This window comes from Oncorhynchus nerka, linkage group LG22 (assembly GCF_034236695.1).
Source record: "Oncorhynchus nerka isolate Pitt River linkage group LG22, Oner_Uvic_2.0, whole genome shotgun sequence".
NCBI classification, from domain to species: Eukaryota; Metazoa; Chordata; class Actinopteri; order Salmoniformes; family Salmonidae; genus Oncorhynchus; species Oncorhynchus nerka.
The window spans coordinates 82,003,105-82,029,968 of NC_088417.1; the positions used below are offsets into that span (position 1 = coordinate 82,003,105).

At 45.5% G+C, this 26,864-nt stretch overlaps 1 protein-coding gene across 9 annotated transcripts in view; it reads left to right on the forward strand.

The window, feature by feature from the left end:
* Positions 1-26,864, forward strand: part of LOC115105854 (PDZ and LIM domain protein 5-like) — a 163,800-nt gene that overhangs the window by 40,617 nt on the left and 96,319 nt on the right. For all 9 annotated transcript variants that reach the window (XM_065007466.1, XM_065007467.1, XM_065007468.1 and 6 more), the window contains exon 3: positions 21,391-21,542. In XM_065007466.1, the coding sequence (XP_064863538.1) occupies positions 21,391-21,542 (152 nt within the window). The remainder of the gene's footprint in view (positions 1-21,390; positions 21,543-26,864) is intronic.

Sequence of the window (26,864 nt, forward strand, 5' to 3'; positions counted from 1 at the left end):
GAGCTAGTTTATGCTTTTTAGGGTTGTAAAATTCTGGGAACTTTCAATATATTCCCTTTTTTTATTTTATAAATCCTGGTTGGAGGATCCGGGTTTCCTGCTTACTCCCTCCTTATTCTGGGAATCCTCCAACTGGAATTGTGTGGAAACCAGGGAATCTATTGAAAGTTTCTGGAATTTTGCATCCCTAATTATTTGATCTCATCACTGTGGGTTTAGGTGGTGTGTTTATTCTTAGTACTCTCTAGATTAAACTGAAATGCATCATGATAATAGGAAATTGTTTTCATTTTAACTTGAGACAGATTTGTTTTCTTGGATCAGACCCATATTTCACTGTTTACAGTAGGTTTCAGTCTCCTCTCCTCTGTTGTCCTTCTATGCAGCTGTCTCTTGGCCCTGTGAAACCAGTGATGGCCAGTCCATCTTTGATCTTATCAATAGATCCAGACTGCCTTGAAGTGCTGTGTTCCTCATAAAACGAGAACCTGATCATATCTTTTTATTTCCCCCAAATCCTAACCATCCCTGGAACTGGCAGGAGGGTATCAGCAGCAGAGAGCTGAGTGAGAGCAGACGTCACGGTATTTCATGTTTAAAGCTGCTACTTTAACAGGCCAGAATACTGAGCCAGAAACACATCAACACGTCCACTCAGTGTCTGAGGATTAATGACAGATGGAATAGAAATGGCAGTCAGTCAATCACGACTGGATAATAAAGTACTGTGTTGGGAGGGAAAGGGTTGTTAACGGGCTGACTAGGCGTGACATCCTGAACTACATCGATTAATCCAGCTGTGTTGGGAGGGAAAGGGTTGTTAACGGGCTGACTAGGTGTGACATCCTGAACTACATCAATTAATCCAGCTGTGTTGGGAGGGAAAGGGTTGTTAACGGGCTGACCAGGTCTGACATCCTGAACTACATCAATTAATCCAGCTGTGTTGGGAGGGAAAGGGTTGTTAACGGGCTGACCAGGTGTGACATCCTGAACTACATCAATTAATCCAGCTGTGTTGGGAGGAAAGGGTTGTTAACGGGCTGACCAGGTGTGACATCCTGAACTACATCAATTAATCCAGCTGTGTTGGGAGGAAAGGGTTGTTAACGGGCTGACCAGGTGTAACATCCTGAACTACATCAATTAATCCAGCTGTGTTGGGAGGGAAAGGGTTGTTAACGGGCTGACTAGGTGTGACATCCTGAACTACATCAATTAATCCAGCTGTGTTGGGAGGGAAAGGGTTGTTAACGGGCTGACCAGGTGTGACATCCTGAACTACATCAATTAATCCAGCTGTGTTGGGAGGGAAAGGGTTATTAACGGGCTGACTAGGTGTAACATCCTGAACTACATCAATTAATCCAGCTGTGTTGGGAGGGAAAGGGTTGTTAACGGGCTGACTAGGTGTGACATCCTGAACTACATCAATTAATCCAGCTGTGTTGGGAGGGAAAGGGTTGTTAACGGGCTGACTAGGTGTAACATCCTGAACTACATCAATTAATCCAGCTGTGTTGGGAGGGAAAGGGTTGTTAACGGGCTGACTAGGTCTAACATCCTGAACTACATCAATTAATCCAGCTGTGTTGGGAGGGAAAGGGTTGTTAACGGGCTGACTAGGTGTGACATCCTGAACTACATCAATTAATCCAGCTGTGTTGGGAGGGAAAGGGTTGTTAACGGGCTGACTAGGTGTGACATCCTGAACTACATCAATTAATCCAGCTGTGTTGGGAGGGAAAGGGTTGTTAACGGGCTGACTAGGTGTGACATCCTGAACTACATCAATTAATCCAGCTGTGTTGGGAGGGAAAGGGTTGTTAACGGGCTGACCAGGTGTGACATCCTGAACTACATCAATTAATCCAGCTGTGTTGGGAGGGAAAGGGTTGTTAACGGGCTGACTAGGTGTGACATCCTGAACTACATCAATTAATCCAGCTGTGTTGGGAGGAAAGGGTTGTTAACGGGCTGACTAGGTGTGACATCCTGAACTACATCAATTAATCCAGCTGTGTTGGGAGGGAAAGGGTTGTTAACGGGCTGACTAGGTGTGACATCCTGAACTACATCAATTAATCCAGCTGTGTTGGGAGGAAAGGGTTGTTAACGGGCTGACTAGGTGTGACATCCTGAACTACATCAATTAATCCAGCTGTGTTGGGAGGGAAAGGGTTGTTAACGGGCTGACTAGGTGTGACATCCTGAACTACATCAATTAATCCAGCTGTGTTGGGAGGGAAAGGGTTGTTAACGGGCTGACTAGGTGTGACATCCTGAACTACATCAATTAATCCAGCTGTGTTGGGAGGGAAAGGGTTGTTAACGGGCTGACTAGGTGTAACATCCTGAACTACATCAATTAATCCAGCTGTGTTGGGAGGGAAAGGGTTGTTAACGGGCTGACTAGGTGTAACATCCTGAACTACATCAATTAATCCAGCTGTGTTGGGAGGGAAAGGGTTGTTAACGGGCTGACTAGGTGTAACATCCTGAACTACATCAATTAATCCAGCTGTGTTGGGAGGGAAAGGGTTGTTAACGGGCTGACTAGGTGTAACATCCTGAACTACATCAATTAATCCAGCTGTGTTGGGAGGAAAGGGTTGTTAACGGGCTGACTAGGTGTGACATCCTGAACTACATCAATTAATCCAGCTGTGTTGGGAGGGAAAGGGTTGTTAACGGGCTGACTAGGTGTGACATCCTGAACTACATCAATTAATCCAGCTGTGTTGGGAGGGAAAGGGTTGTTAACGGGCTGACTAGGTCTAACATCCTGAACTACATCAATTAATCCAGCTGTGTTGGGAGGGAAAGGGTTGTTAACGGGCTGACTAGGTGTGACATCCTGAACTACATCAATTAATCCAGCTGTGTTGGGAGGGAAAGGGTTGTTAACGGGCTGACTAGGTGTGACATCCTGAACTACATCAATTAATCCAGCTTTAATTCAGATTCACACATCTTTCAGACATAACAATGTTTAATATGCCTTTTAGTCTTCTGATCTACAAAATGCATAGATCAGTAGAACCGTGGGTTTCATAGCAATGCAATGCATTTTTCAGCCCAGATTCCATCTGTTTGGTCAGTGTGTAGTCAGGCAGCTGCTTCCAATCTACCCTGATGGCATGGTGAAATAAAACAATTCTATCTATGGTTCCAGTAACTTATCACTCCATTTTGATTTATTTCACTCCACTGCTTTTCCTTCTTGGTTTGTTGAAAAATGTTAAACGTTTGAGATCAAGTCATTGGCTAGGAAGACAAACGAGACGGCAGGGCAACAGGAATGTCTGCTCTGGAGAAATCAGTTGGTCTGTGATCTGAATCTGAATTTGAACCATTTCAACATTTGACTTTTATTAAAACTCACACTACCTAACACCACACAACTCAAACTACCTAACACCACACAACTCACTCTACCTAACACCACACAACTCACACTACCTAACACCACACAACTCAAACTACCTAACACCACACAACTCACACTACCTAACACTACCCCACTCACAGTACCTAACACCACACAACTCACACTACCTAACACCACACAACTCACACTACCTAACGCCACACAACTCACACTACCTAACACTACCCCACTCACAGTACCTAACACCACACAACTCACACTACCTAACACTACCCCACTCACAGTACCTAACACCACACAACTCACACTACCTAACACCACACAACTCACAGTACCTAACACCACACAACTCACACTACCTAACACTACCCCACTCACAGTACCTAACACCACACAACTCACACTACCTAACACCACACAACTCACACTACCTAACACTACCCCACTCACAGTACCTAACACCACACCACTCACACTACCTAACACCACACAACTCACACTACCTAACACCACACAACTCACAGTACCTAACACCACACAACTCACACTACCTAACACCACACAACTCACACTACCTAACACTACCCCACTCACAGTACCTAACACCACACAACTCACACTACCTAACACCACACAACTCACACTACCTAACACCACACAACTCACACTACCTAACACCACACAACTCACACTACCTAACACCACACAACTCACACTACCTAACACCACACAACTCACACTACCTAACACTACACAACTCACACTACCTAACACCACACAACTCACAGTACCTAACACCACACAACTCACACTACCTAACACCACACAACTCACACTACCTAACACACCCCACTCACAGTACCTAACACCACACACTACCTAACACCACACAACTCACACTACCTAACACCACACAACTCACAGTACCTAACACCACACAACTCACACTACCTAACACCACACAACTCACACTACCTAACACCACACAACTCACAGTACCTAACACCACACAACTCACACTACCTAACACCACACAACTCACACTACCTAACACTACACAACTCACACTACCTAACACCACACAACTCACACTACCTAACACCACACAACTCACACTACCTAACACCACACAACTCACACTACCTAACACCACACAACTCACACTACCTAACACACCCCACTCACACTACCTAACACCACACAACTCACACTACCTAACACTACACAACTCACACTACCTAACACACCAACACACTACTCACACTACCTAACACCACACAACTCACACTACCTAACACCACACAACTCACACTACCTAACACCACACAACTCACACCTAACACCACACAACCTAACACCACACAACTCACACTACCTAACACCACACAACTAACACTAACACACAACTCACACTACCTAACACCACACAACTCACAGTACCTAACACCACACAACTCACACTACCTAACACCACACAACTCACACTACCTAACACCACACAACTCACAGTACCTAACACCACACAACTCACACTACCTAACACCACACAACTCACAGTACCTAACACCACACAACTCACAGTACCTAACACCACACAACTAACACTACCTAACACCACACAACTCACACTACCTAACACCACACAACTCACACTACCTAACACCACACAACTCACACTACCTAACACCACACAACTCACACTACCTAACACCACACAACTCACACTACCTAACACCACACAACTCACACTACCTAACACCACACAACTCACACTACCTAACACCACACAACTCACACTACATAACACCACACAACTCACACTACCTAACACCACCTAACATCACACAACTACCTAACATCACATGACTACCTAACACCACAAGAACTGAGAGAAGATGTCAGCCAACTCTTTCATAAAACCTTGTAGGTTTTATGTGTTTCTGATATATAATGTTAATCATATGTTTAAACTTCATTTTCAGGTGATATGAAGACAGTACATTAAATGGCTGACATATTTTGAGGCTTGTTTGATGCAGGGATGGGCGACTTTGATGGGGGTGAGGCCCACGAAAATCTGAAGTCATCATGAGTGTCAATGATTACTAAGTTTAGATAGCTAGCCACTAGACTAACTTACCAATCTAAAAAAGGTTAGCTGACACGGGCTAATTGAGCGACTATAAGTGAGTGACATAACATGAGAAAAACTGCTGATGCACAACCACATTTCAAAATTGCAACCTGTGTATGCTGCTATTCTAACTTACAACAGTATGTTGAGACCCCGACTGAATTATTAAAATATATATATCCGAGGGCCTTCTAAAGGGGTTCGCCAGTTGCCCATCCCTGGTTTAATGGTTATCAAGTAACACTACACAGAATCGGCTTTGTCTCTCTACCGGTTGGGACTTGATAGGATTGTAAGTACTCAGGAACTCTCCCTGCGTCTTTTTGCTTCAGAGCTGGTGGAAGCAGATCTCTCAGTATTATTACTCACGAACCAACCATGCATCCTGCTTACCGTGGACAATGGAGGTCTGCATGAGCTGCACCAGCAGGCCTTCAGTTTCACACATACTGCTTAATATGTCTGAAATCACAGTTAAACTGACATTTCCTGTGTGACAGTTTTCAGTTTTATGAAGAGTACACATTTACACCAACACACACACACACACGCATGCACACATACAGCTGTAGTTATGAATTTGTTGTTTTGTGTGTGACATATGGTAATCAGGTGATTGCCGTCATTAATTTATTTATCAATATCATCCCTCCGCGATGGCATTTTGTTTCTGGGCAAAGTAGGGCATTCAGTATTCAGTCTGAAGTACTGGTCTTGCTATTGGAATGTTTTGTTTGTGTTTTCATGGCATTAGTCGTGAAACTTGGGCCAGCAGCAGCTTATCTCCTGGGTCCTGGCTCTCAGCTTTCAGCAGCAGTGTGATTGCAGGAGGTAATGGCTGGAACCAGACCCTGACAATCCAGCCAAATACACAGATGGACAAGAGCCTGCCCTGTTCAAGTGGCTGTTAATAAGATGTTTTCCCATAAGGAAAATAACACTTGCTTTTCATCCTCTCCTCTCCTCTCTTCTTTTATATAATCTTCTACTGTACCTCTGCTCTCTTCTCTCCTCTGCTCTCTTCTCTGCTCTCTTCTGTCCTCTGCTCTCTTCTCTCCTCTCCTCTTCTCTTCTCTCCTCTGCTCTCTTCTCTCCTCTGCTCTCTCTCTGTCTTCTCTGCTCTCTTCTCTGCTCTCTTCTGTCCTCTTCTCTCCTCTTCTCTCTTCTCTCCTCTCTCCTCTCTCTTCTCTCCTCTCTCTCTTCTGTCCTCTGCTCTCTTCTCTCCTCTGCTCTCTTCTCTCCTCTGCTCTCTTCTGTCCTCTGCTCTCTTCTCTCCTCTGCTCTCTTCTGTCCTCTGCTCTCTTCTGTCCTCTGCTCTCTTCTCTCCTCTGCTCTCTTCTCTCCTCTGCTCTCTTCTCTCCTCTGTCCTCTGCTCTCTTCTCTCCTCTGCTCTCTTCTCTCCTCTGCTCTCTTCTCTCCTCTGCTCTCATCTCTCCTCTGCTCTCATCTCTCCTCTCTTTTCTACTCTCATCTCTCCTCTCTTCTCCTCTCATCTCCTATCCTTTCTCCTTTTCTCCTCTCTTATCTCTAATCTCTCCTCTCTTTTCTCATCTTCTCCTCTCATCTCTCCTCTCTTTTCTCCTCTCATATCTCCTCTCAGCTCTCCTCTCTTTTCTCCTCTCTTTTCTCCTCGCTTTTCTCCTCTCATCTCTCCTCTCTTTTCTCATCTCTTTTCTCCTCTCATCTCTCCTCTCTTTTCTCCTCTCATATCTCCTCCTCTCCTCCTCTTTCTCCTCTCTCTCTCTCTTTCTCCTCTCATCTCTCCTCTTCTCCTCTCATCTCTCTCCTCTCTTTCTCCTCTCATCTCTCCTCTCTTTTCTCCTCTCATCTCCTCTCTCCTCTCATCTCTCCTCTTCTTCTCCTCTCATCTCTCCTCTCTTTCTCTCTCATCTCCTCTCATCTCTCCTCTCTTTTCTCCTCTCTTTTCTCCTCTTCTCATCTCTCAGCTCTCCTCTCTTTTCTCCTCTCATCTCTCCTCTCCTCATCTCTTCTCTTTCTCTCTCTCTTCTTTTATATCGTCCTCTCTGTACCTCTTCCTCTCTCTCTTTCATCTCCTCTCTTTTCATCTCATCTCTCTCTTTTTTCTCATATCTCCTCTCATCTCTCTTTTCTCCTCTCATCTCTCCTCTTCTCTTCTCATCTCTCCTCTCTCTTTCTCCTCTCTTCTCTCTTCTTTCTACTGTACCCTTCCTCTCATCTCTCCTCTCTTTCTCTTCTCTTCTCATCTCTCTTCCTCTTCTCTTTCTTTTTCTCTTCTCATCTCTCCCTCTCTTTCTCCTCTCTTCTCTCTTCTCTTCTTTTATATCGTCCTCTACTGTACCTCTTCCTCTCTTCCTCTCTCTCATCTTCTCTCTTTTTCCTCTCATCTCTCTCTCATCTCCTCTCTCTTCTCTCCTCTCATCTCTCTCTCTTTCTCCTCTTCTCTCTTCTTTTATATCGTCCTCTACTGTACCTCTTCCTCTGCTCTCTTCTCTCTTTTCTCCTCTCATCTCTCCTCTCTTTTCTCCTCTCTTCTCTCTTCTCTTCTTTTATATCGTCCTCTACTGTACCTCTTCCTCTGCTCTCTTCTCTCTTTTCTCCTCTCATCTCTCCTCTCTTTTCTCTTCTCATCTCTCCTCTCTTTTCTCCTCTCTTCTCTCTTCTCTTCTTTTATATCGTCCTCTACTGTACCTCTTCCTCTGCTCTCTTCTCTCTTTTTTCCTCTCTTCTCTCCTCTATCCTCTCTTCTCTACTCTCTTTTCCTGTTCTCGTATTCTTCCCCACGGAACATTCTGTGCAGGCTGTAACAGGTGTGTGGTATAAAAGGCAAGATGCCACCTGCACCTCAGCTCTTTACCACACCATGTTCTTTCTGGGCCATTTGTCCTGCTTGTACTGGCCCAGCAGGTTGTGGTTTAGCTGAACAGCACACCGACCGAGGAATGCTGCCTCCACAGATTAATCCCAGTGATTCTACAAGGCAGAGGGTTCAGGGCCTTTAATCATCTTTTATAGAGACATGCTGGGGCTGTTGCCTTGTCTCCACACAGTAACTACATCTATTCATATTTCAGTTTATTGCCGTTTAAAGAAGTTTGAGGATTTGATTCACATGGTGATGGAGGTCCCATGTGGCTCTGTTGGTAGAGCATGGCACTCGCAATGCCAGGGTTGTGTGTTTGATTCCCATGGGGGACCAGTACAATATTAAAAATGTAGACACTTACTACTGTAAGCTGCTCTGTATAAGAGTGTTTGTGTGAAGGTAAATGAAAGAGAGAATCTGATTTGCTCTGACCCAGTGGATGTTTTAAAACAGCCATGTGTTGATCAGTGTTTGCAATATATCATTTTCTGTTTGAGGACATGGGGTTGTCAGTCACAGACGGCATTGTCTATCAGGCTGTTACAGATGTAGGATGTTAATGTGATCACCATGTTGCAGGAGAACATTCCTGCAATGGAAGTATAAATCTTGTAGTGTATTTGAGGATTAAAAAGGCTTCTGGAGTTTGTAATTTCCACTTTGAAATTTCAGACGTGATTTTCCCTTACGAAAAATATAGCAACCCTTACAAAAATGTCCAATAATTATAATCCACATTTCCTGCAGGATTATTTTCCTGCTATAGCAAACTGTCTCAAATTAAGATCATACATCTGCAGTAACAACTCCATATAAGGCCCTCACATTGCCTCAGACATCACATCCATTTCCCAAGCACTCACAAGTCACTTCCTCTAATTTGACTCCTTAATTCTACAACCACTCTGCCTAACTTGTTAATCTGGTGTAGGTGTGTATACTAAACCTGTTGATTCATACATTTACATCATTTAGCAGATGCTCTTATCCAGAGCCATTAGGGTGAAGTGCCTTGCTCAAGGGCACATGGACAGATTTTTCACCTAGTTGGTTCGGGGATACAAACCAGCGACCTCTCGGTTACTGGCCCAACGCTCTTAACCACGAGGCTAACTGCTGAGTTCAGTTGGTACACAAGATGAAAATGTCATGTATAAAAATGTTGGGATAAAAGATACCATATCAGATCAACTACAACATCCTTCATGAGTTTTATAATATTGCCCCTTTTTAACAGTTAGTTTAAATCAATTATTTGATCAATATATTTTGACATGATCTGGATTGCTAGAATTCTACACACCGGACAGGGAACTGTAGCTCCAATGTTTCTGGCAGGATTTCTAGAGAAATAACTCAAGGAATAATACCACTACATCTACAACTGCTGCTCTTTGTCTTTGTGAGAAACTTTGTTCTGCACATCAAAGCTCTCCTAAATCTCCACTTATCTTCCTCAGTCACACTCCGTCCAAACCCCCATCCCCCTGCCATCTGGTTCTGAGAATAACAAGTCATCTGCAGTTGGTTCCTATTCCATGATTCTTTTATCATGCTTGCCTAATCTAACAATCACCCTCAAAATAATATGAGCATTGATCAGTAAACGTTTTAATTCAAGCAGTTTATTAGTCCTGAATTAGATTGATATGTTTATGTTGTTATTGTTTGATTATCTGATTACAAGGGCTAATTGTCTTGTAAAAGACAGATGGGACGTGCATGGATACAATGAGTGGTTATTGAAGGGGAGGAACGATGTCCTGGTGTACTCTCTCTGTATGGTGAGTCACAGTGGACATGAAGAGATACCGCTCTCACGTCACACATTTTCATTACAACTCTTAATTAGCACCATTGTGAAGACTGTGTCAGAAACCACAGCTTAATAGAGATGTACATGTTTCCTCTGTGAAAGAGGCACTACTCTTAAAGCCAATACTAGAGATGATTTCACCTAGATAGAATGCAAATAAGGTTCCTCTCATTAGACCAGAGGGAAGAGCATGGTCCCAGGTTAACTTGGTAATACCACTTTAGCCTCACCTGTTATTGATTCCAACCGCTAACTACTAACTGATCCTGGCCCTGTGGCACTGTTCAGGTCCAGTCACCAGCTCACAGAGAAACGCTCAGAAACGCTCAGAACTCTGGTGTCATCCTGGTGGAACATTCATTCATTACCCGTAACTAGCCAGTAATAGAGGGGGCAGTTCTGTGGTGAAACCAGCGCCACAGCCACACAGCAGCAACCAGCAGCATGCATCATGTGGTTACATCACATTCAAAGAGGAGGGAAATATGGAAGATATGTCATCCATTGGGACGACTGCCTCGTTCTCATCTGTCAAACACATGTAATGAGAAGCATTCTGGTGCCTCTTCTGAAACAGAACTATGTTTGTCTTTTGTGCTGTTGTTGAGTGGACGGGGAATGGTGGTCTGTCAGTCATATTTATTTCATATGAGGACCTAAGCTCTTTTAGGATTTCACTATTACGATATTACATAGCAAGATAGATTGTTAGCCGCTCATTATATAAAATAATAAAGTGACAATGGGTGTCTGAATGAGTGTGCCGGTAGGTAGCCTAGTGGTTAGCGCATTGGGCCAGTAACCGAAATGTTGCTAGATTGAATCCCAGAGCTGACAAGGTAAAAAATCTGTTGTTCTGAAAAAGGCAGTTGACCCACTGTTCCTAGGTCGTCATTGTAAATAAGAATTTGTTCTTAATAACTGACTTGCCTAGTTAAATATTGTTCATGTGTAACTCTGTGTTGTTGTTTTTGTCAAACTGCTTTGCTTTATCTTGGCCAGGTCGCAGTTGTAAATGACAACTTGTTCTCCACTTGCCGACCTGGTTAAATAAAGGTGAAACAAATAAACAATTGAACAAATACCACCTTTAAGGGCTGTATCCAGGCACTCCGAGTTGCGTTGTGCACAAGAACAACCCTTTGCCGTGGTATATTGGCCATATACCACACCCCCCCAGGCCTTATTGCTTAAGTAAAGCACACAGACAGTATACTTTTATCCAAGCTTTAAAAGGACGAAAAGGGAAGCATAGCCTCTGTCTTAAAAGCACTGTTTCTGGAGATGATGATGAGAATGTATCATACCAAATATAGACTAAGGTACATTGTTTTCTTCCTTCATGGAGGGATTCTAGATGGCTAAAGGGTAAGGCTGTCCCAAGCTGAAATATCACCCCTGCCGCTGCACTTCACGTGGCTGTTCTACTCAAGCACACATGCACATTTCCTTGACCATAACCCACACACTGGAATCCTGTTGGATGCTTAGACTGAGCTGTGCTCCCTCCCATAACCCTACTGTTGACACTGTCATTGACCCCAGGGCACTGGAGGGACTGAGAAGCGCTGTTTTGTGTTGGTCAGACTGGGTCAGCTGGCTCTCGTCTGGCCTGGTCTAGGTCTTGTCTGGGCCTTGTCTGGGCCTGGGGAATGGAGCCTGGACTAGCTGTTCTCCAGGGATGCTTAGACTCACTGTAATAGAACTTGTACTGTATTTACCAAGCCTCAGATTGGCCACCAATTACACCCCAGAGAGCAGTTGAAGTAGTTTCACTTAACAGTCTTAAAGAGAAATGAGTCAAGGCTTTGTGGGTTTTACTGGACTACTGTGCTGTGTGTGTGCATAAGTGTGTACCGGTCTACTTAAAAAATAGTATGCCTGTGAATTTACGGTATGCATACAGTATGCCTGAGCTATGCTTCCTGTACTTCCTGCAGGTTTTACATTCTGATTTCCTTGATAAAAGAAACTGCAACAAAGAACAAGGAAACTAGGAAAATCTCTCTCTCTTGGTCTTTGATAATTACTGATAATCCTCCCAACCCCCAACCAACTCCTCAACCAAAGTCACTGTGAAGATCTTCTCTCTCTCTCTCTCTCTCCCTCTCTCTCTCCCTCTCTCTCTCCCTCTCTCTCTTTATCTCTCTCTCTCTTTATCTCTCTCTCTCTTTATCTCTCTCTCTCTCTCTCTCCCTCTCTCTCTCCCTCTCTCTCTTTATCTCTCTCTCTCTTTATCTCTCTCTCTCTTTATCTCTCTCTCTCTCTCTCTCTCTCTCTCTCTCTCTCTCTCTCTCTCTCTCTCTCTCTCATAATGAAGCCTACGCTATAGCACTCCTGACTTCCAGGCAGTACAGTACAGAACAGTCTGCTCTTGAGTCCTTTGTTTCTACCTACTGAGGTTATCTAACTTCCTGAATCAGAGGGATTCCTGGGCAGCGGAGCCAGAGAGGGAGAGAACATCCTGTGCGTTCAGGTCTTCACAGCGTCATGCTGCTCAACATGCAGCCTTTATTCCACCTTGCACACAATGCAGTGAATGGAGTGAATAGTTGCTTCATTGACAGCCTAGGCTGAGGCTCTCCTCTGGCTGAATAATCACTAATGTGACTCAGAAACTCTGTGATGAGGTGGCCTGAAAACACCAACAGCTGCTGTTGCTGTGGAACGAGAGGTATCCTCCATCTTTGGTGATGTAATCACAAATTGAGGAAGTTTAGCCCGCCTATATTAAGACCCGATACATTTCAACCCGCCAGCCGCGACACAAAAGTCAGAAATAACGATATAATTCATGCCTTACCTTTGAAGATCCACTTCTGTTGGCACTCCAAAACAAATCAAATGTATTTATATAGCCCTTCTTACATCAGCTGATATCTCAAAGTGCTGTACATAAACCCAGCCTAAATCCCCAAACAGCAAGCAATGCAGGTGTAGCAGCACGGTGGCTAGGAAAAACTCCCTAGAAAGGCCAAAACCTAGGAAGAAACCTAGAGAGGAACCAGGCTATGAGGGGTGGCCAGTCTTCTTCTGGCTGTGCCGGGTGGAGATTATAACAGAACATGCCAAGATGTTCAAATGTTCATAAATGACCAGCATGGTCAAATAATAATAATCACAGTAGTTGTTGAGGGTGCATCAAGGAGTAAATGTCAGTTGGCTTTTCATAGCCGATCATTAAGAGTATCTCTACCGCTCCTGCTGTCTCTAGAGAGTTGAAAACAGCAGGTCTGGGACACGTAGCACATCCGGTGAACAGGTCTCAGGGTTCCATAGCTGCAGGCAGAACAGTTGAAACTGGAGCAGCAGCACGGCCAGGTGGACTGGGGACAGCAAGGAGTCATCATGCCAGGTAGGCCTGAGGCATGGTCCTAGGGCTCAGGTCCTCAGAGAGAGAGAAAGAGAGAATTAGAGAGAGCATACTTAAATTCACACAGGACACCGGATAAGACAGGAGAAGTACTCCAGATATAACAGACTGACCCTAGCCCCCCGACACATAAAATACTGCAGCATAAATACTGGAGGCTGAGACAGGAGAGGTCAGGAGATACTGTGGCCCCATCCGATGATACCCCCGGACAGGGCCAAACAGGCAGGATATAACCCCACCCACTTTTCCAAAGCACAGACCCCACACCACTAGAGGGATATCTTCAACCACCAAATTACCATCCTGAGACAAGGCCGAGTATAGCCCACAAAGATCTCCGCCACGGCACAACCCAAGTTGGTCGCCAACCCAGACAGGAAGATAACGTCAGTGACTCAACCCACTCAAGTGACGCACCCCTCCTAGGGAGAGCATGGAAGAGCACCAGTAAGCCAGTGACTCAGCTTTGATATCTCAATATGTCCATTAAACATCACAAATGGTCCTTTTGTTCAATTAATTCTGTCGTTATATCTCCAAGATGTCCATTTATTTGGCGCGTTTGATCCAGAAAAACACCGGTTCCAACTCGCGCAACATGACTACAAATTATCTAATATAAACCTGTAAACTTGATCCAAACATTTCAAACAACTTTCCTAATCCAACTTTAGGTATTTTTAAACGTAAATAATCGATCAAATTTAAGACGGGATAAACTGTGTTCAATACCGGACGAAAACAAAGTGGAGCGAGCTTTCAGGTCGCGCATCCCAACCACGACCGTACAATAGACTCGACCCTCGTTCTGAACAGCCCTACTTCTTTATTTCTCAAAGGAAAAACATCAACCAATTTCTAAAGACTGTTGACATCTAGTGGAAGCGATAGGAACTGCAAGCAAGTTCCTAGATCCATATAGAAAACCCATTGAATAGAGAGTGACCGGGGTTTCGCCTGGCAAATAAGTTCTGTTATACTCACAGACATCATTGTAACAGTTTTCGAAACTTTAGAGTGTTTCCTATCCAAATATACAAATTACATGCATATCCTAGCTTCTGGGCCTGGTTAGCAGGCAGTTTACTTTGGACACACTTTTCATCTGAACGTGAAAATAGTGCCCCCTAGCCGTAAGAAGTTTAATACACTGAGTGTACAAATCATTATGCTCTTTCCATGACATAGACTGACCAGGTCATTCCATGTAGAACGATTTATTGATGTCACCTGTTAAATCCACTACAATCAGTGTAGATGAAGGTGAGGAGACAGTACGTGCCAGGCACACCGGTTTGTGTCAAGAATTGCAACGCTGCTGTTTTTTTACGCTAAACAGTTTCCAGTGTGTATCGAGAATAGTCCACCACCCAAAGGACATCCACCCAACTTGACACAACTGTGGAAAGCATTAGAGTCAACTTGGGCCAGCATCCCTGTGGAACGCTTTCGACACCTCATAGAGTCCATGCCCTGTTCTTAGAGCAAAAGGGGGTGCAACTTAATATTAGAAAGGTGTTCCTTATGTTTTGTGCACTCAATGTATGTCTAGCATTGGTGTGCCTTCTAAACCACAGGAATTTAGACCCATATAACATAACTGTGAGAGGTGAGGTTCCTTGCATAATAAAGCTACCCATGTTATTTTATGGATGCAGGTGGTTCTGAGCAGGCGGTTCTGAGCTCTGTTTGGTCCAGTGTAATGTCTCCACAGGTGTTGAGTGTACGGGGGCGTGCTGAGTGTACAGGGGAAGTTGTTGAGTGTACAGGGGAAGTGTTGAGTGTACAGGGGAAGTGTTGAGTGTACAGGGGAAGTGTTGAGTGTACAGGGGAAGTGTTGAGTGTACAGGGGGAGTGTTGAGTGTACAGCGGAAGTGTTGAGTGTACAGGGGAAGTGTTGAGTGTACATGGGAAGTGTTGAGTGTACAGGGGAAGTGTTGAGTGTACAGGGGAAGTGTTGAGTGTACAGGGGGAGTGTTGAGTGTACAGGGGAAGTGTTGAGTGTACAGGGGAAGTGTTGAGTGTACAGGGGAAGTGTTGAGTGTACAGGGGGAGTGTTGAGTGTACAGGGGAAGTGTTGAGTGTACAGGGGAAGTGTTGAGTGTACAGGGGAAGTGTTGAGTGTACAGGGGAAGTGTTGAGTGATTGACGAGCTGAACGCCAGGCAGGCTTGTGTCATCGCCACCTGCCACACCTGGTAGATAGTCATCCCCGTTGTCGTGGTTTCGTCAGGCTGCTTCCGGTCAGGACATAACCTGTGTTACTGTGTTAGCGCCAGCATACAGCTTCAGGCTGACCGGTCGCCTGGGTCAGACAAACGGGTGGTAGTTTACTCTTGTGGGTTTGCTGTGTATTAGGGTCTAATGGATAGTAAAGGGAAGGGAAAAGGTGTTGCATTTGTCAGGAATGTACATTATTAGTTTTTTAAATAGTTTTTATAGTTTACGATTTACTGTAAGTCCTAAAACTCTTAAGCTACTGTATATCATGACTGAGATTTTATTTTAAATACAAAAAGTATTTAAAATCTCTGTTCCTGTTCTAAATAGTCTGCACTTCTGAAACCTTCCCCGCAGGCCCTCATCATAATGAACATAGATCTAAGGTGACTTCAGGCGATTACTGCTTATCGCTTTGTACTTTCATAGATAACAACACAGACTGAAACTATGATCTACTGTACCCGTTTCTATGTCCCCCAGCCGTTCATCTCCTCTCCTTCACAACACAACAGACCAGGCAGTCAGCTAAAGTAATTACTGGAGCTCAGATAAAATCACATCCTTCCTCCAAGAGCAACATCCCTCCTCATCGTTTCTCAGGCCCTACATCACAACTTATCACTGGTGATCTGATCAAGCAAACAGTAGTATTTAACACAATATTTTCTCAGTACATAGCAGACACAGAGGATCAAGGGATCTAGTAGATTACTGTCTACCTCAGTCTGACCTTGACCATAGATAGAATACATTAGATAATACAGTCATATGGCTAGCCTTTAGGCCAGGGTTGGGCAAACTACGGCCAAGAACAAAGGGGGGGTCAAAATCAAAAATAACTGTCAGTATCTGGTGTGGCCACCAGCTGCATTAAGTACTGCAGTGCATATCCTTCTCATGGACTGCACCAGATTTGCCAGTTCTTGCTGTGAGATGTTACCCCACTCTTCCACCAAGGTACCTGCAAGTTCCCAGACATTTCTGGGGAGAATGGCCCTAGCTCTCACCCTCCAATCCAACAGGTCCTAAACATTCCTGTCCTGCAGGAAATCACGCACAGAACGAGCAATATGGCTGGTGGCATTGTCATGCTGGAGGGTCATGTCAGGATGAGCCTGCAGGAAGGGTACCACATGAGGGAGGAGGATGTCTTCCCTGTAACGCACAGCGTTGAGATTGCCTGCAATGACAACAAGCTCAGTCCGATGATGACCGACCCTCCACCTCCAAATCGATCCCGCTCCAGAGTGCAGGCCTCGGTGTAACGCTCATGCCTTCAACGATAAACGCGAATCCGACCATCACCCCTGGTGAGACAAAACCGCGACTCGTCAGTGAAGAGCACTTTTTGCCAGTCCTGTCTGGTCCAGCGACGGTGGGTTTGTGCCCATAGGCGATGTTGTTGCCGGTGATGTCTGGTGAGGACCTGCCTTACAAAAGGGCTACAAGCCCTCAGTCCAGCCTCTTTCAGCCTATCTGAGCACTGATGGAGAAATTGTGCGTTCCCGGACAGTTGTTTTTGCCATCCTGTACCTGTCCCACAGGTGTGATGTTCGGATGTACCAATCCTGTGCAGGTGTTGTTACATGTGGTCTGCCACTGCGAGGACGATCAGCTGTAGTGCTGTCTTAGGCGTTTCACAGTACGGACATTGCAATTTATTGCCCCGGCCACATCTGCAGTCCTCATGCCTCCTTGCAGCATGCCTAAGGCACGTTCACGCAGATAAACAGGGACCCTGGGCATTTTTCTTGGTGTTTTTCAGAATCAGTAGAAAGGCCTCTAGTGTCCTAAGCTTTCATAACTGTGAACTTAATTGCCTACCACAGGTGCATGTTCATTAATTGTTTATGATTCATTGAACAAGCATGGGAAACAGTGTTTACACCCTTTACAATGAAAATCTGTGAAGTTATTTGGATTATTATGAATTATCTTTGAAAGACAGGGTCCTGAAAAAGGGCCATTTCTTTTTTTGCTGACTTTATGTGCGGTCCTCTGCTTTAGGCCGTTACACCCCTGCTTTGGGCCGTTACACCCCTGCTTTAGGCCGTTACACCCCTGCTTTGGGCCGTTACACCCCTGCTTTAGGCCGTTACACCCCTGCTTTAGGCCGTTACACCCCTGCTTTAGGCCGTTACACCCCTGCTTTAGGCCGTTACACCCCTGCTTTAGGCCGTTACACCCCTGCTTTGGGCCGTTACACCCCTGCTTTGGGCCGTTACACCCCTGCTTTAGGCCGTTACACCCCTGCTTTGGGCCGTTACACCCCTGCTTTGGGCCGTTACACCCCTGCTTTGGGCCGTTACACCCCTGCTTTAGGCTGTTACACCCCTGCTTTGGGCCGTTACACCCCTGCTTTGGGACGTTACACCCCTGCTTTGGGCCGTTACACCCCTGCTTTGGGCCGTTACACCCCTGCTTTGGGCCGTTACACCCTGCTTTGGGCCGTTACACCCCTGCTTTGGGCCGTTACACCCCTGCTTTGGGCCGTTACACCCCTGCTTTAGGCCGTTACACCTCTGCTTTGGGCTGTTACACCCCTGCTTTAGGCCGTTACACCCCTGCTTTAGGCCGTTACACCCCTGCTTTGGGCCGTTACACCCCTGCTTTGGGCCGTTACACCCCTGCTTTGGGCCGTTACACCCCTGCTTTGGGCCGTTACACCCCTGCTTTGGGCCGTTACACCCCTGCTTTAGGCTGTTACACCCCTGCTTTGGGCTGTTTACACCCCTGCTTTGGGCCGTTACACCCCTGCTTTGGGCCGTTACACCCCTGCTTTGGGCCGTTACACCCCTGCTTTAGGCTGTTACACCCCTGCTTTGGGCTGTTTACACCCCTGCTTTGGGCCGTTACACCCCTGCTTTGGGCCGTTACACCCCTGCTTTAGGCCGTTACACCCCTGCTTTAGGCCGTTACACCCCTGCTTTAGGCCGTTACACCCATGCTTTAGGCCGTTACACCCCTGCTTTAGGCCGTTACACCCCTGCTTTGGGCCGTTACACCCCTGCTTTAGGCTGTTACACCCCTGCTTTAGGCCGTTACACCCATGCTTTAGGCCGTTACACCCCTGCTTTAGGCCGTGACACCCATGCTTTAGGCTGTTACACCCATGCTTTAGGCCGTTACACCCATGCTTTAGGCCGTTACACCCCTGCTTTAGGCCGTTACACCCATGCTTTAGGCCGTTACACCCCTGCTTTAGGCCGTTACACCCCTGCTTTGGGCCGCTACACCCCTGCTTTAGGCCGTTACACCCATGCTTTAGGCTGTTACACCCATGCTTTAGGCCGTTACACCCATGCTTTAGGCCGTTACACCCCTGCTTTAGGCTGTTACACCCATGCTTTAGGCTGTTACACCCATGCTTTAGGCCGTTACACCCATGCTTTAGGCTGTTACACCCCTGCTTTAGGCCGTTACACCCCTGCTTTGGGCCGTTATACCAATGTTTTAGGCCGTTACAGTAAACTGGAGCTTTGTCAGGAGATTGTAACTTCATGGGAACATCTTCATCATAAGCACCCCTAATCAAAGGTTATGGGTAACATATGGCCCTCGGCCTGTCTTTGCCTTGGGGATACCTTTCTTTCTAAATCAAAGCCAAGGGGGTTAGAAGAACATAGAGTGCATTAGTCCCTAGTGGAAAAGTGTTGGAATGTGTTCTACTTCAATCCACTGTTTGATTTAGAAGTCAGAGACATACATGCCACCTAGGACCTAGATAGTCAAATCATTAGCTGTCCGGACAGATATATGACATGCTTCCCTCCTTATCAGATCAAAGAGGCCCTGTCTGTCACTCTGTCTGACTGCACACACAGCATGTGTAGTGGGCCTGTCTGTCCGTATTCACAGCATGTGTAGAGGGCCTGTCTGTCTGTCTCTCTGACTGCACACACAGCATGTGTAGAGGGCCTGTCTGTCTGTATTCACAGCATGTGTAGAGGGCCTGTCTGTCCGTATTCACAGCATGTGTAGAGGGCCTGTCTGTCTGTATTCACAGCATGTGTAGAGGGCCTGTCTGTCTGTATTCACAGCATGTGTAGAGGGCCTGTCTGTCTGTATTCACAGCATGTGTAGAGGGCCTGTCTGTATGTCTGACTGACTGTACACACAGCATGTGTAGAGGGCCTGTCTGTCTATATTCACAGCATGTGTAGAGGGCCTGTCTTTCTGTCTCTCTGACTGTACACACAGCATGTGTAAAGGGCCTGTTTGTATGTCTGACTGACTGTACACACAGCATGTGTAGAGGGCCTGTCTGTCTGTATTCACAGCATGTGTAGAGGGCCTGTCTGTCTGTATTCACAGCATGTGTAAAGGGCCTGTCTGTATGTCTGACTGACTGTACACACAGCATGTGTAGAGGGCCTGTCTGTCCGTATTCACAGCATGTGTAGAGGGCCTGTCTGTCTGTCTGTCTGTCTCTCTGACTGCACACACGGCATGTGTAGTGGGCCTGTCTGTCTGTATTCACAGCATGTGTAGAGGGCCTGTCTGTCTGTATTCACAGCATGTGTAGAGGGCCTGTCTGTCTGTATTCACAGCATGTGTAGAGGGCCTGTCTGTCTGTATTCACAGCATGTGTAGAGGGCCTGTCTGTATGTCTGACTGACTGTACACACAGCATGTGTAGAGGGCCTGTCTGTCTGTATTCACAGCATGTGTAGAGGGCCTGTCTTTCTGTCTCTCTGACTGTACACACAGCATGTGTAAAGGGCCTGTCTGTATGTCTGACTGACTGTACACACAGCATGTGTAGAGGGCCTGTCTGTCTGTATTCACAGCATGTGTAGAGGGCCTGTCTGTCTGTATTCACAGCATGTGTAAAGGGCCTGTCTGTATGTCTGACTGACTGTACACACAGCATGTGTAGAGGGCCTGTCTGTCCGTATTCACAGCATGTGTAGAGGGCCTGTCTGTCTGTCTGACTGACTGCACACACAGCATATGTAGAGGGCCTGTCTGTCTCTCTGACTGTACACACAGCATGTGTAAAGGACCTGTCTGTCTGTCTGACTGTGTGTCTCAGGAGAGTTGTGGCCAGCATCATAAAGAGAGAGAAAAGGCCTGTGGTACATAACCAAGGTTACATATGATACCACAGGGAGAGAACACAGTGCTGCTTGGCCAATATACAATAATAAATCAATATTTTATTGCGTAGTTTCATAATTTCACAACGATCATTTCCTGTTTTTTATTCACAGGGTTTGCTTTGCAGGGTTGATCAGGCCTTCTTAGCCCTTTGTCAGATGTTCTGTGGTGAGAGAGCTGAACAAATAGAGTTGAATGCACAGTTTGAAATGAATTCATTTATACTGAATATTTGTTTAAGAAAGTTGTTTTAAGGAAGATGAAAGAAAAGAGAAATATTCTGTATATCAGTCTTTAGAGTCTGATACAGTAGGCACTGGGAGTCTCCAGGGCATGGAGGTTAAATACACTAAGCTATGCTCAATATAGCATAGAATTTCCCAGTCCTGGGATAGTGACGGACTACTGTAATTTTATAGTGTTATAGTAAATGAATGCAAGCGTACAGTATATGTTTATTTTAGTTTTATTTCAACCTGTATGTTTGGTTTTGTGTGTCTTTACAGCTGACCGATGGGGGCAAAGCAGCCAAAGCCAAAATGAGTGTGGGAGATGTAGTTCTGTCTATCGACGGAATCGCCACCAACGGCATGAACCACCTGGAGGCCCAGAACAAGATCAAAGCCTGCACTGACAACCTCAACCTCACCCTGCAGAAGTAAGAGGCAGCGCACAAACTCATACACACACACACCAGTGTTCATTTCCTTATCAAAAATTGTGACAAAAATATTTGTCAAAGACCAATTTTTCAATGGCAATTGACGACTGACTAAATATTTACAGAAAAAAATATAACTAAATGGAAATTGTTTTTCATTTCAATTGACTAAAACGAGACAAAATTATCTCTGTGACTAAAATCTGTACTGGAAAATAGTTTTTGGAGAGATTGAGAGATGTTCAGTGATAAGGACAATTAGTATGAGCAGCACAGATGAACAGCGCAGTTCTCTTCAGCAGTGGGAAGGACAAGCCACACCCGGCACTCAGCCTACATCAGCTGGTGAGCTGCGGAGGAGCAAGTGATGAGTGTGGGCAGACAGGCTCGGCTCTAGCTCCGCCTCCGATTATACACGTTGCACAGTCGATTCTCTTGCTTCCCCGTAGCTAACTCGTCACCACCAGCATTCTAGTTAGCTACCCTCTTCCTGGTTAAGAAACACAAGCTGCTTTATGAAATTAGAAACAATGACATTGAGTTTAATAGTGAAACAAAAGTCTAGCTATGTTCTTCTCTTCTTTCAGTATAGAAAAGTAGTCTGTCTTTGAATTTATTGTCCCGCTCAACCCTCCCACTTTCCATACTGCATTTCATAGCCATGTTCTGTAGTCAACGTAGCCAAGTCTCCCTCCCAGCTTGATTCTAGCCCTTAGCATTCGAAAGATATGACCTATAATATCGGCGCTACGTGTTTTACTTTCTATCATGCATTGGAACATTCAGATAGGAATATACTTTTTATTTTATATCATTATTTGTATTTTACCCCCTTTTTCGTGATATCCAATTGCGATCTTGTCTCATCACTGCAACTCCCCAACAGACTCAGGAGAGGCAAAGGTCGATTCATGTGTCTCCTGAAACATGACCCGCCAAACCTCTTCTTAACACCCACCCGCTTAACCCAGAAGCCAGTTGTGACACAGCCTGGGATCAAACCCGAGCCTGTAGTGAAGCCTCAAGCACTGAGATGCAGTGCCTTAGACCGCTGCGCCACTCAGGAGTCCAGGAATATGCTTTTTAGAACAAACATGCCTCTCTGACATGTTAAATAAGGAACAGTGGAGGCTCCTCAGAGGAGGAAAGGGGGGACCAAACTTAAAATAGTGAAACATTAAAATGTTTTCCTTTTTAGATAAAACTATGCTAAATATATTCACATCACCAAATAATTGACTAAAACACCTTAACACCATTCTGTACGGTAGCACCATGGTGTATCCGGAAGACAGCTAGCTTCCATCCTCCTCTGGGTACATTGACTTCAATACAAAACCTAGGAGGCTTGTGGTTCTCACCCCCTTCCATAGACTTATACAGTAATTATGACTCCTACTGGAGGATGTCCTCCAACCTATCAGAGCTCTTGCAGCATGAATTGACATGTTGTCCACCCAAAGGATCAGAGAATGAATCTAGTTCTGAAAGGATATGATACAGGTTGCTAGCATTGCTGTGCATAAAATGTAGTGAGTAGTTGACACAAAGTGTGAAAGACAACAGTTGAACAGTTTTGAACAAATTTGTTTATTTTAAGAATGAACTGCTACTTAGGCCATTCAACCATTATAATAAGTATTGTCTTGTCTGTTCAGCCACTTAACATACAGCTCAAAACCCAACAAGACACACAATCTGGGATCTTTTCAGAGCCCCCAAGTCCAGAACAGAGGCTTGGAGACACACAGTACTACATAGAGCAACAACTACATGGAATTCTCTTCCACCTCAGGTAACTCAGGCAAACAATAAAATCAGTTTTACGAAAACGGATAAAACAACACCTCAAGGAATAACGTGGACTGTGAAGACACACACACACACACATACAAACACACACACACACATTGTTCTTGAATGTTTGAAATTAATATTATGAATCTTTTTATATTATCTATTTTCACTTTCTTATGATTTTTAAAATAGTCATATTTTTCTTTAGTCGTAGTGTTATTAGTTTAGATATAAGTAATGTTCTTGTCCTTTAGTGATCTGTATTTTCTTTAACAGTTAATGGGAATAAAAATCTACGAATCAAACAGCAGTAGTTTAACAACACAGAGTAGAACTGAGTGCTGCTACAGACTGCTGTATGACTCCTTCCTGTGGGTTCTACTGTACGGGGTACTCTGCTAGTTAACGTAATGCAACGACAGAAGTGCTGCTACAGACTGCTGTATGACTCCTTCCTGTGGGTTCTACTGTACGGGGTACTCTGCTAGTTAACGTAAGGCCACGACAGAAGTGCTGCTACAGACTGCTGTATGACTCCTTCCTGTGGGTTCTACTGTACGGGGTACTCTGCTAGTTAACGTAAGGCCATGACAGAAGTGCTGCTACAGACTGCTGTATGACTCCTTCCTGTGGGTTCTACTGTACGGGGTACTCTGCTAGTTAACGTAAGGCCATGACAGAAGTGCTGCTACAGACTGCTGTATGACTCCTTCCTGTGGGTTCTACTGTACGGGGTACTCTGCTAGTTAACGTAATGCAACGACAGAAGTGCTGCTACAGACTGCTGTATGACTCCTTCCTGTGGGTTCTACTGTACGGGGTACTCTGCTAGTTAACGTAATGCAACGACAGAAGTGCTGCTACAGACTGCTGTATGACTCCTTCCTGTGGGTTCTACTGTACGGGGTACTCTGCTAGTTAACGTAAGGCCACGACAGAAGTGCTGCTACAGACTGCTGTATGACTCCTTCCTGTGGGTTCTACTGTACGGGGTACTCTGCTAGTTAACGTAATGCAACGACAGAAGTGCTGCTACAGACTGCTGTATGACTCCTTCCTGTGGGTTCTACTGTACGGGGTACTCTGCTAGTTAACGTAATGCAACGACAGAAGTGCTGCTACAGACTGCTGTATGACTCCTTCCTGTGGGTTCTACTGTACGGGGTACTCTGCTAGTTAACGTAATGCCACGACAGAAGTACTGCTACAGACTGCTGTATGACTCCTTCCTGTGGGTTCTACTGTACGGGGTACTCTGCTAGTTAACGTAATGCAACGACAGAAGTGCTGCTACAGACTGCTGTATGACTCCTTCCTGTGGGTTCTACTGTACGGGGTACTCTGCTAGTTAACGTAAGGCCATGACAGAAGTGCTGCTACAGACTGCTGTATGACTCCTTCCTGTGGGTTCTACTGTACGGGGTACTCTGCTAGTTAACGTAATGCAACGACAGAAGTGCTGCTACAGACTGCTGTATGACTCCTTCCTGTGGGTTCTACTGTACGGGGTACTCTGCTAGTTAACGTAATGCAACGACAGAAGTGCTGCTACAGACTGCTGTATGACTCCTTCCTGTGGGTTCTACTGTACGGGGTACTCTGCTAGTTAACGTAATGCAACGACAGAAGTGCTGCTACAGACTGCTGTATGACTCCTTCCTGTGGGTTCTACTGTACGGGGTACTCTGCTAGTTAACGTAATGCAACGACAGAAGTGCTGCTACAGACTGCTGTATGACTCCTTCCTGTGGGTTCTACTGTACGGGGTACTCTGCTAGTTAACGTAATGCCACGACAGAAGTACTGCTACAGACTGCTGTATGACTCCTTCCTGTGGGTTCTACTGTACGGGGTACTCTGCTAGTTAACGTAATGCAACGACAGAAGTGCTGCTACAGACTGCTGTATGACTCCTTCCTGTGGGTTCTACTGTACGGGGTACTCTGCTAGTTAACGTAAGGCCATGACAGAAGTGCTGCTACAGACTGCTGTATGACTCCTTCCTGTGGGTTCTACTGTACGGGGTACTCTGCTAGTTAACGTAATGCAACGACAGAAGTGCTGCTACAGACTGCTGTATGACTCCTTCCTGTGGGTTCTACTGTACGGGGTACTCTGCTAGTTAACGTAATGCAACGACAGAAGTGCTGCTACAGACTGCTGTATGACTCCTTCCTGTGGGTTCTACTGTACGGGGTACTCTGCTAGTTAACGTAATGCAACGACAGAAGTGCTGCTACAGACTGCTGTATGACTCCTTCCTGTGGGTTCTACTGTACGGGGTACTCTGCTAGTTAACGTAATGCAACGACAGAAGTGCTGCTACAGACTGCTGTATGACTCCTTCCTGTGGGTTCTACTGTACGGGGTACTCTGCTAGTTAACGTAATGCAACGACAGAAGTGCTGCTACAGACTGCTGTATGACTCCTTGCTGTGGGTTCTACTGTACGGGGTACTCTGCTAGTTAACGTAATGCAACGACAGAAGTGCTGCTACAGACTGCTGTATGACTCCTTCCTGTGGGTTCTACTGTACGGGGTACTCTGCTAGTTAACGTAATGCAACGACAGAAGTACTGCTACAGACTGCTGTATGACTCCTTCCTGTGGGTTCTACTGTACGGGGTACTCTGCTAGTTAACGTAATGCAACAACAGAAGTGCTGCTACAGACTGCTGTATGACTCCTTCCTGTGGGTTCTACTGTACGGGGTACTCTGCTAGTTAACGTAATGCAACGACAGAAGTGCTGCTACAGACTGCTGTATGACTCCTTCCTGTGGGTACTACTGTACGGGGTACTCTGCTAGTTAACGTAATGCAACGACAGAAGTGCTGCTACAGACTGCTGTATGACTCCTTCCTGTGGGTTCTACTGTACGGGGTACTCTGCTAGTTAACGTAATGCAACGACAGAAGTGCTGCTACAGACTGCTGTATGACTCCTTCCTGTGGGTTCTACTGTACAGGGTACTCTGCTAGTTAACGTAAGGCCACGACAGAAGTGCTGCTACAGACTGCTGTATGACTCCTTCCTGTGGGTTCTACTGTACGGGGTACTCTGCTAGTTAACGTAATGCAACGACAGAAGTGCTGCTACAGACTGCTGTATGACTCCTTCCTGTGGGTTCTACTGTACGGGGTACTCTGCTAGTTAACGTAATGCAACGACAGAAGTGCTGCTACAGACTGCTGTATGACTCCTTCCTGTGGGTTCTACTGTACGGGGTACTCTGCTAGTTAACGTAATGCAACGACAGAAGTGCTGCTACAGACTGCTGTATGACTCCTTGCTGTGGGTTCTACTGTACGGGGTACTCTGCTAGTTAACGTAATGCAACGACAGAAGTGCTGCTACAGACTGCTGTATGACTCCTTCCTGTGGGTTCTACTGTACGGGTACTCTGCTAGTTAACGTAATGCAACGACAGAAGTACTGCTACAGACTGCTGTATGACTCCTTCCTGTGGGTTCTACTGTACGGGGTACTCTGCTAGTTAACGTAATGCAACAACAGAAGTG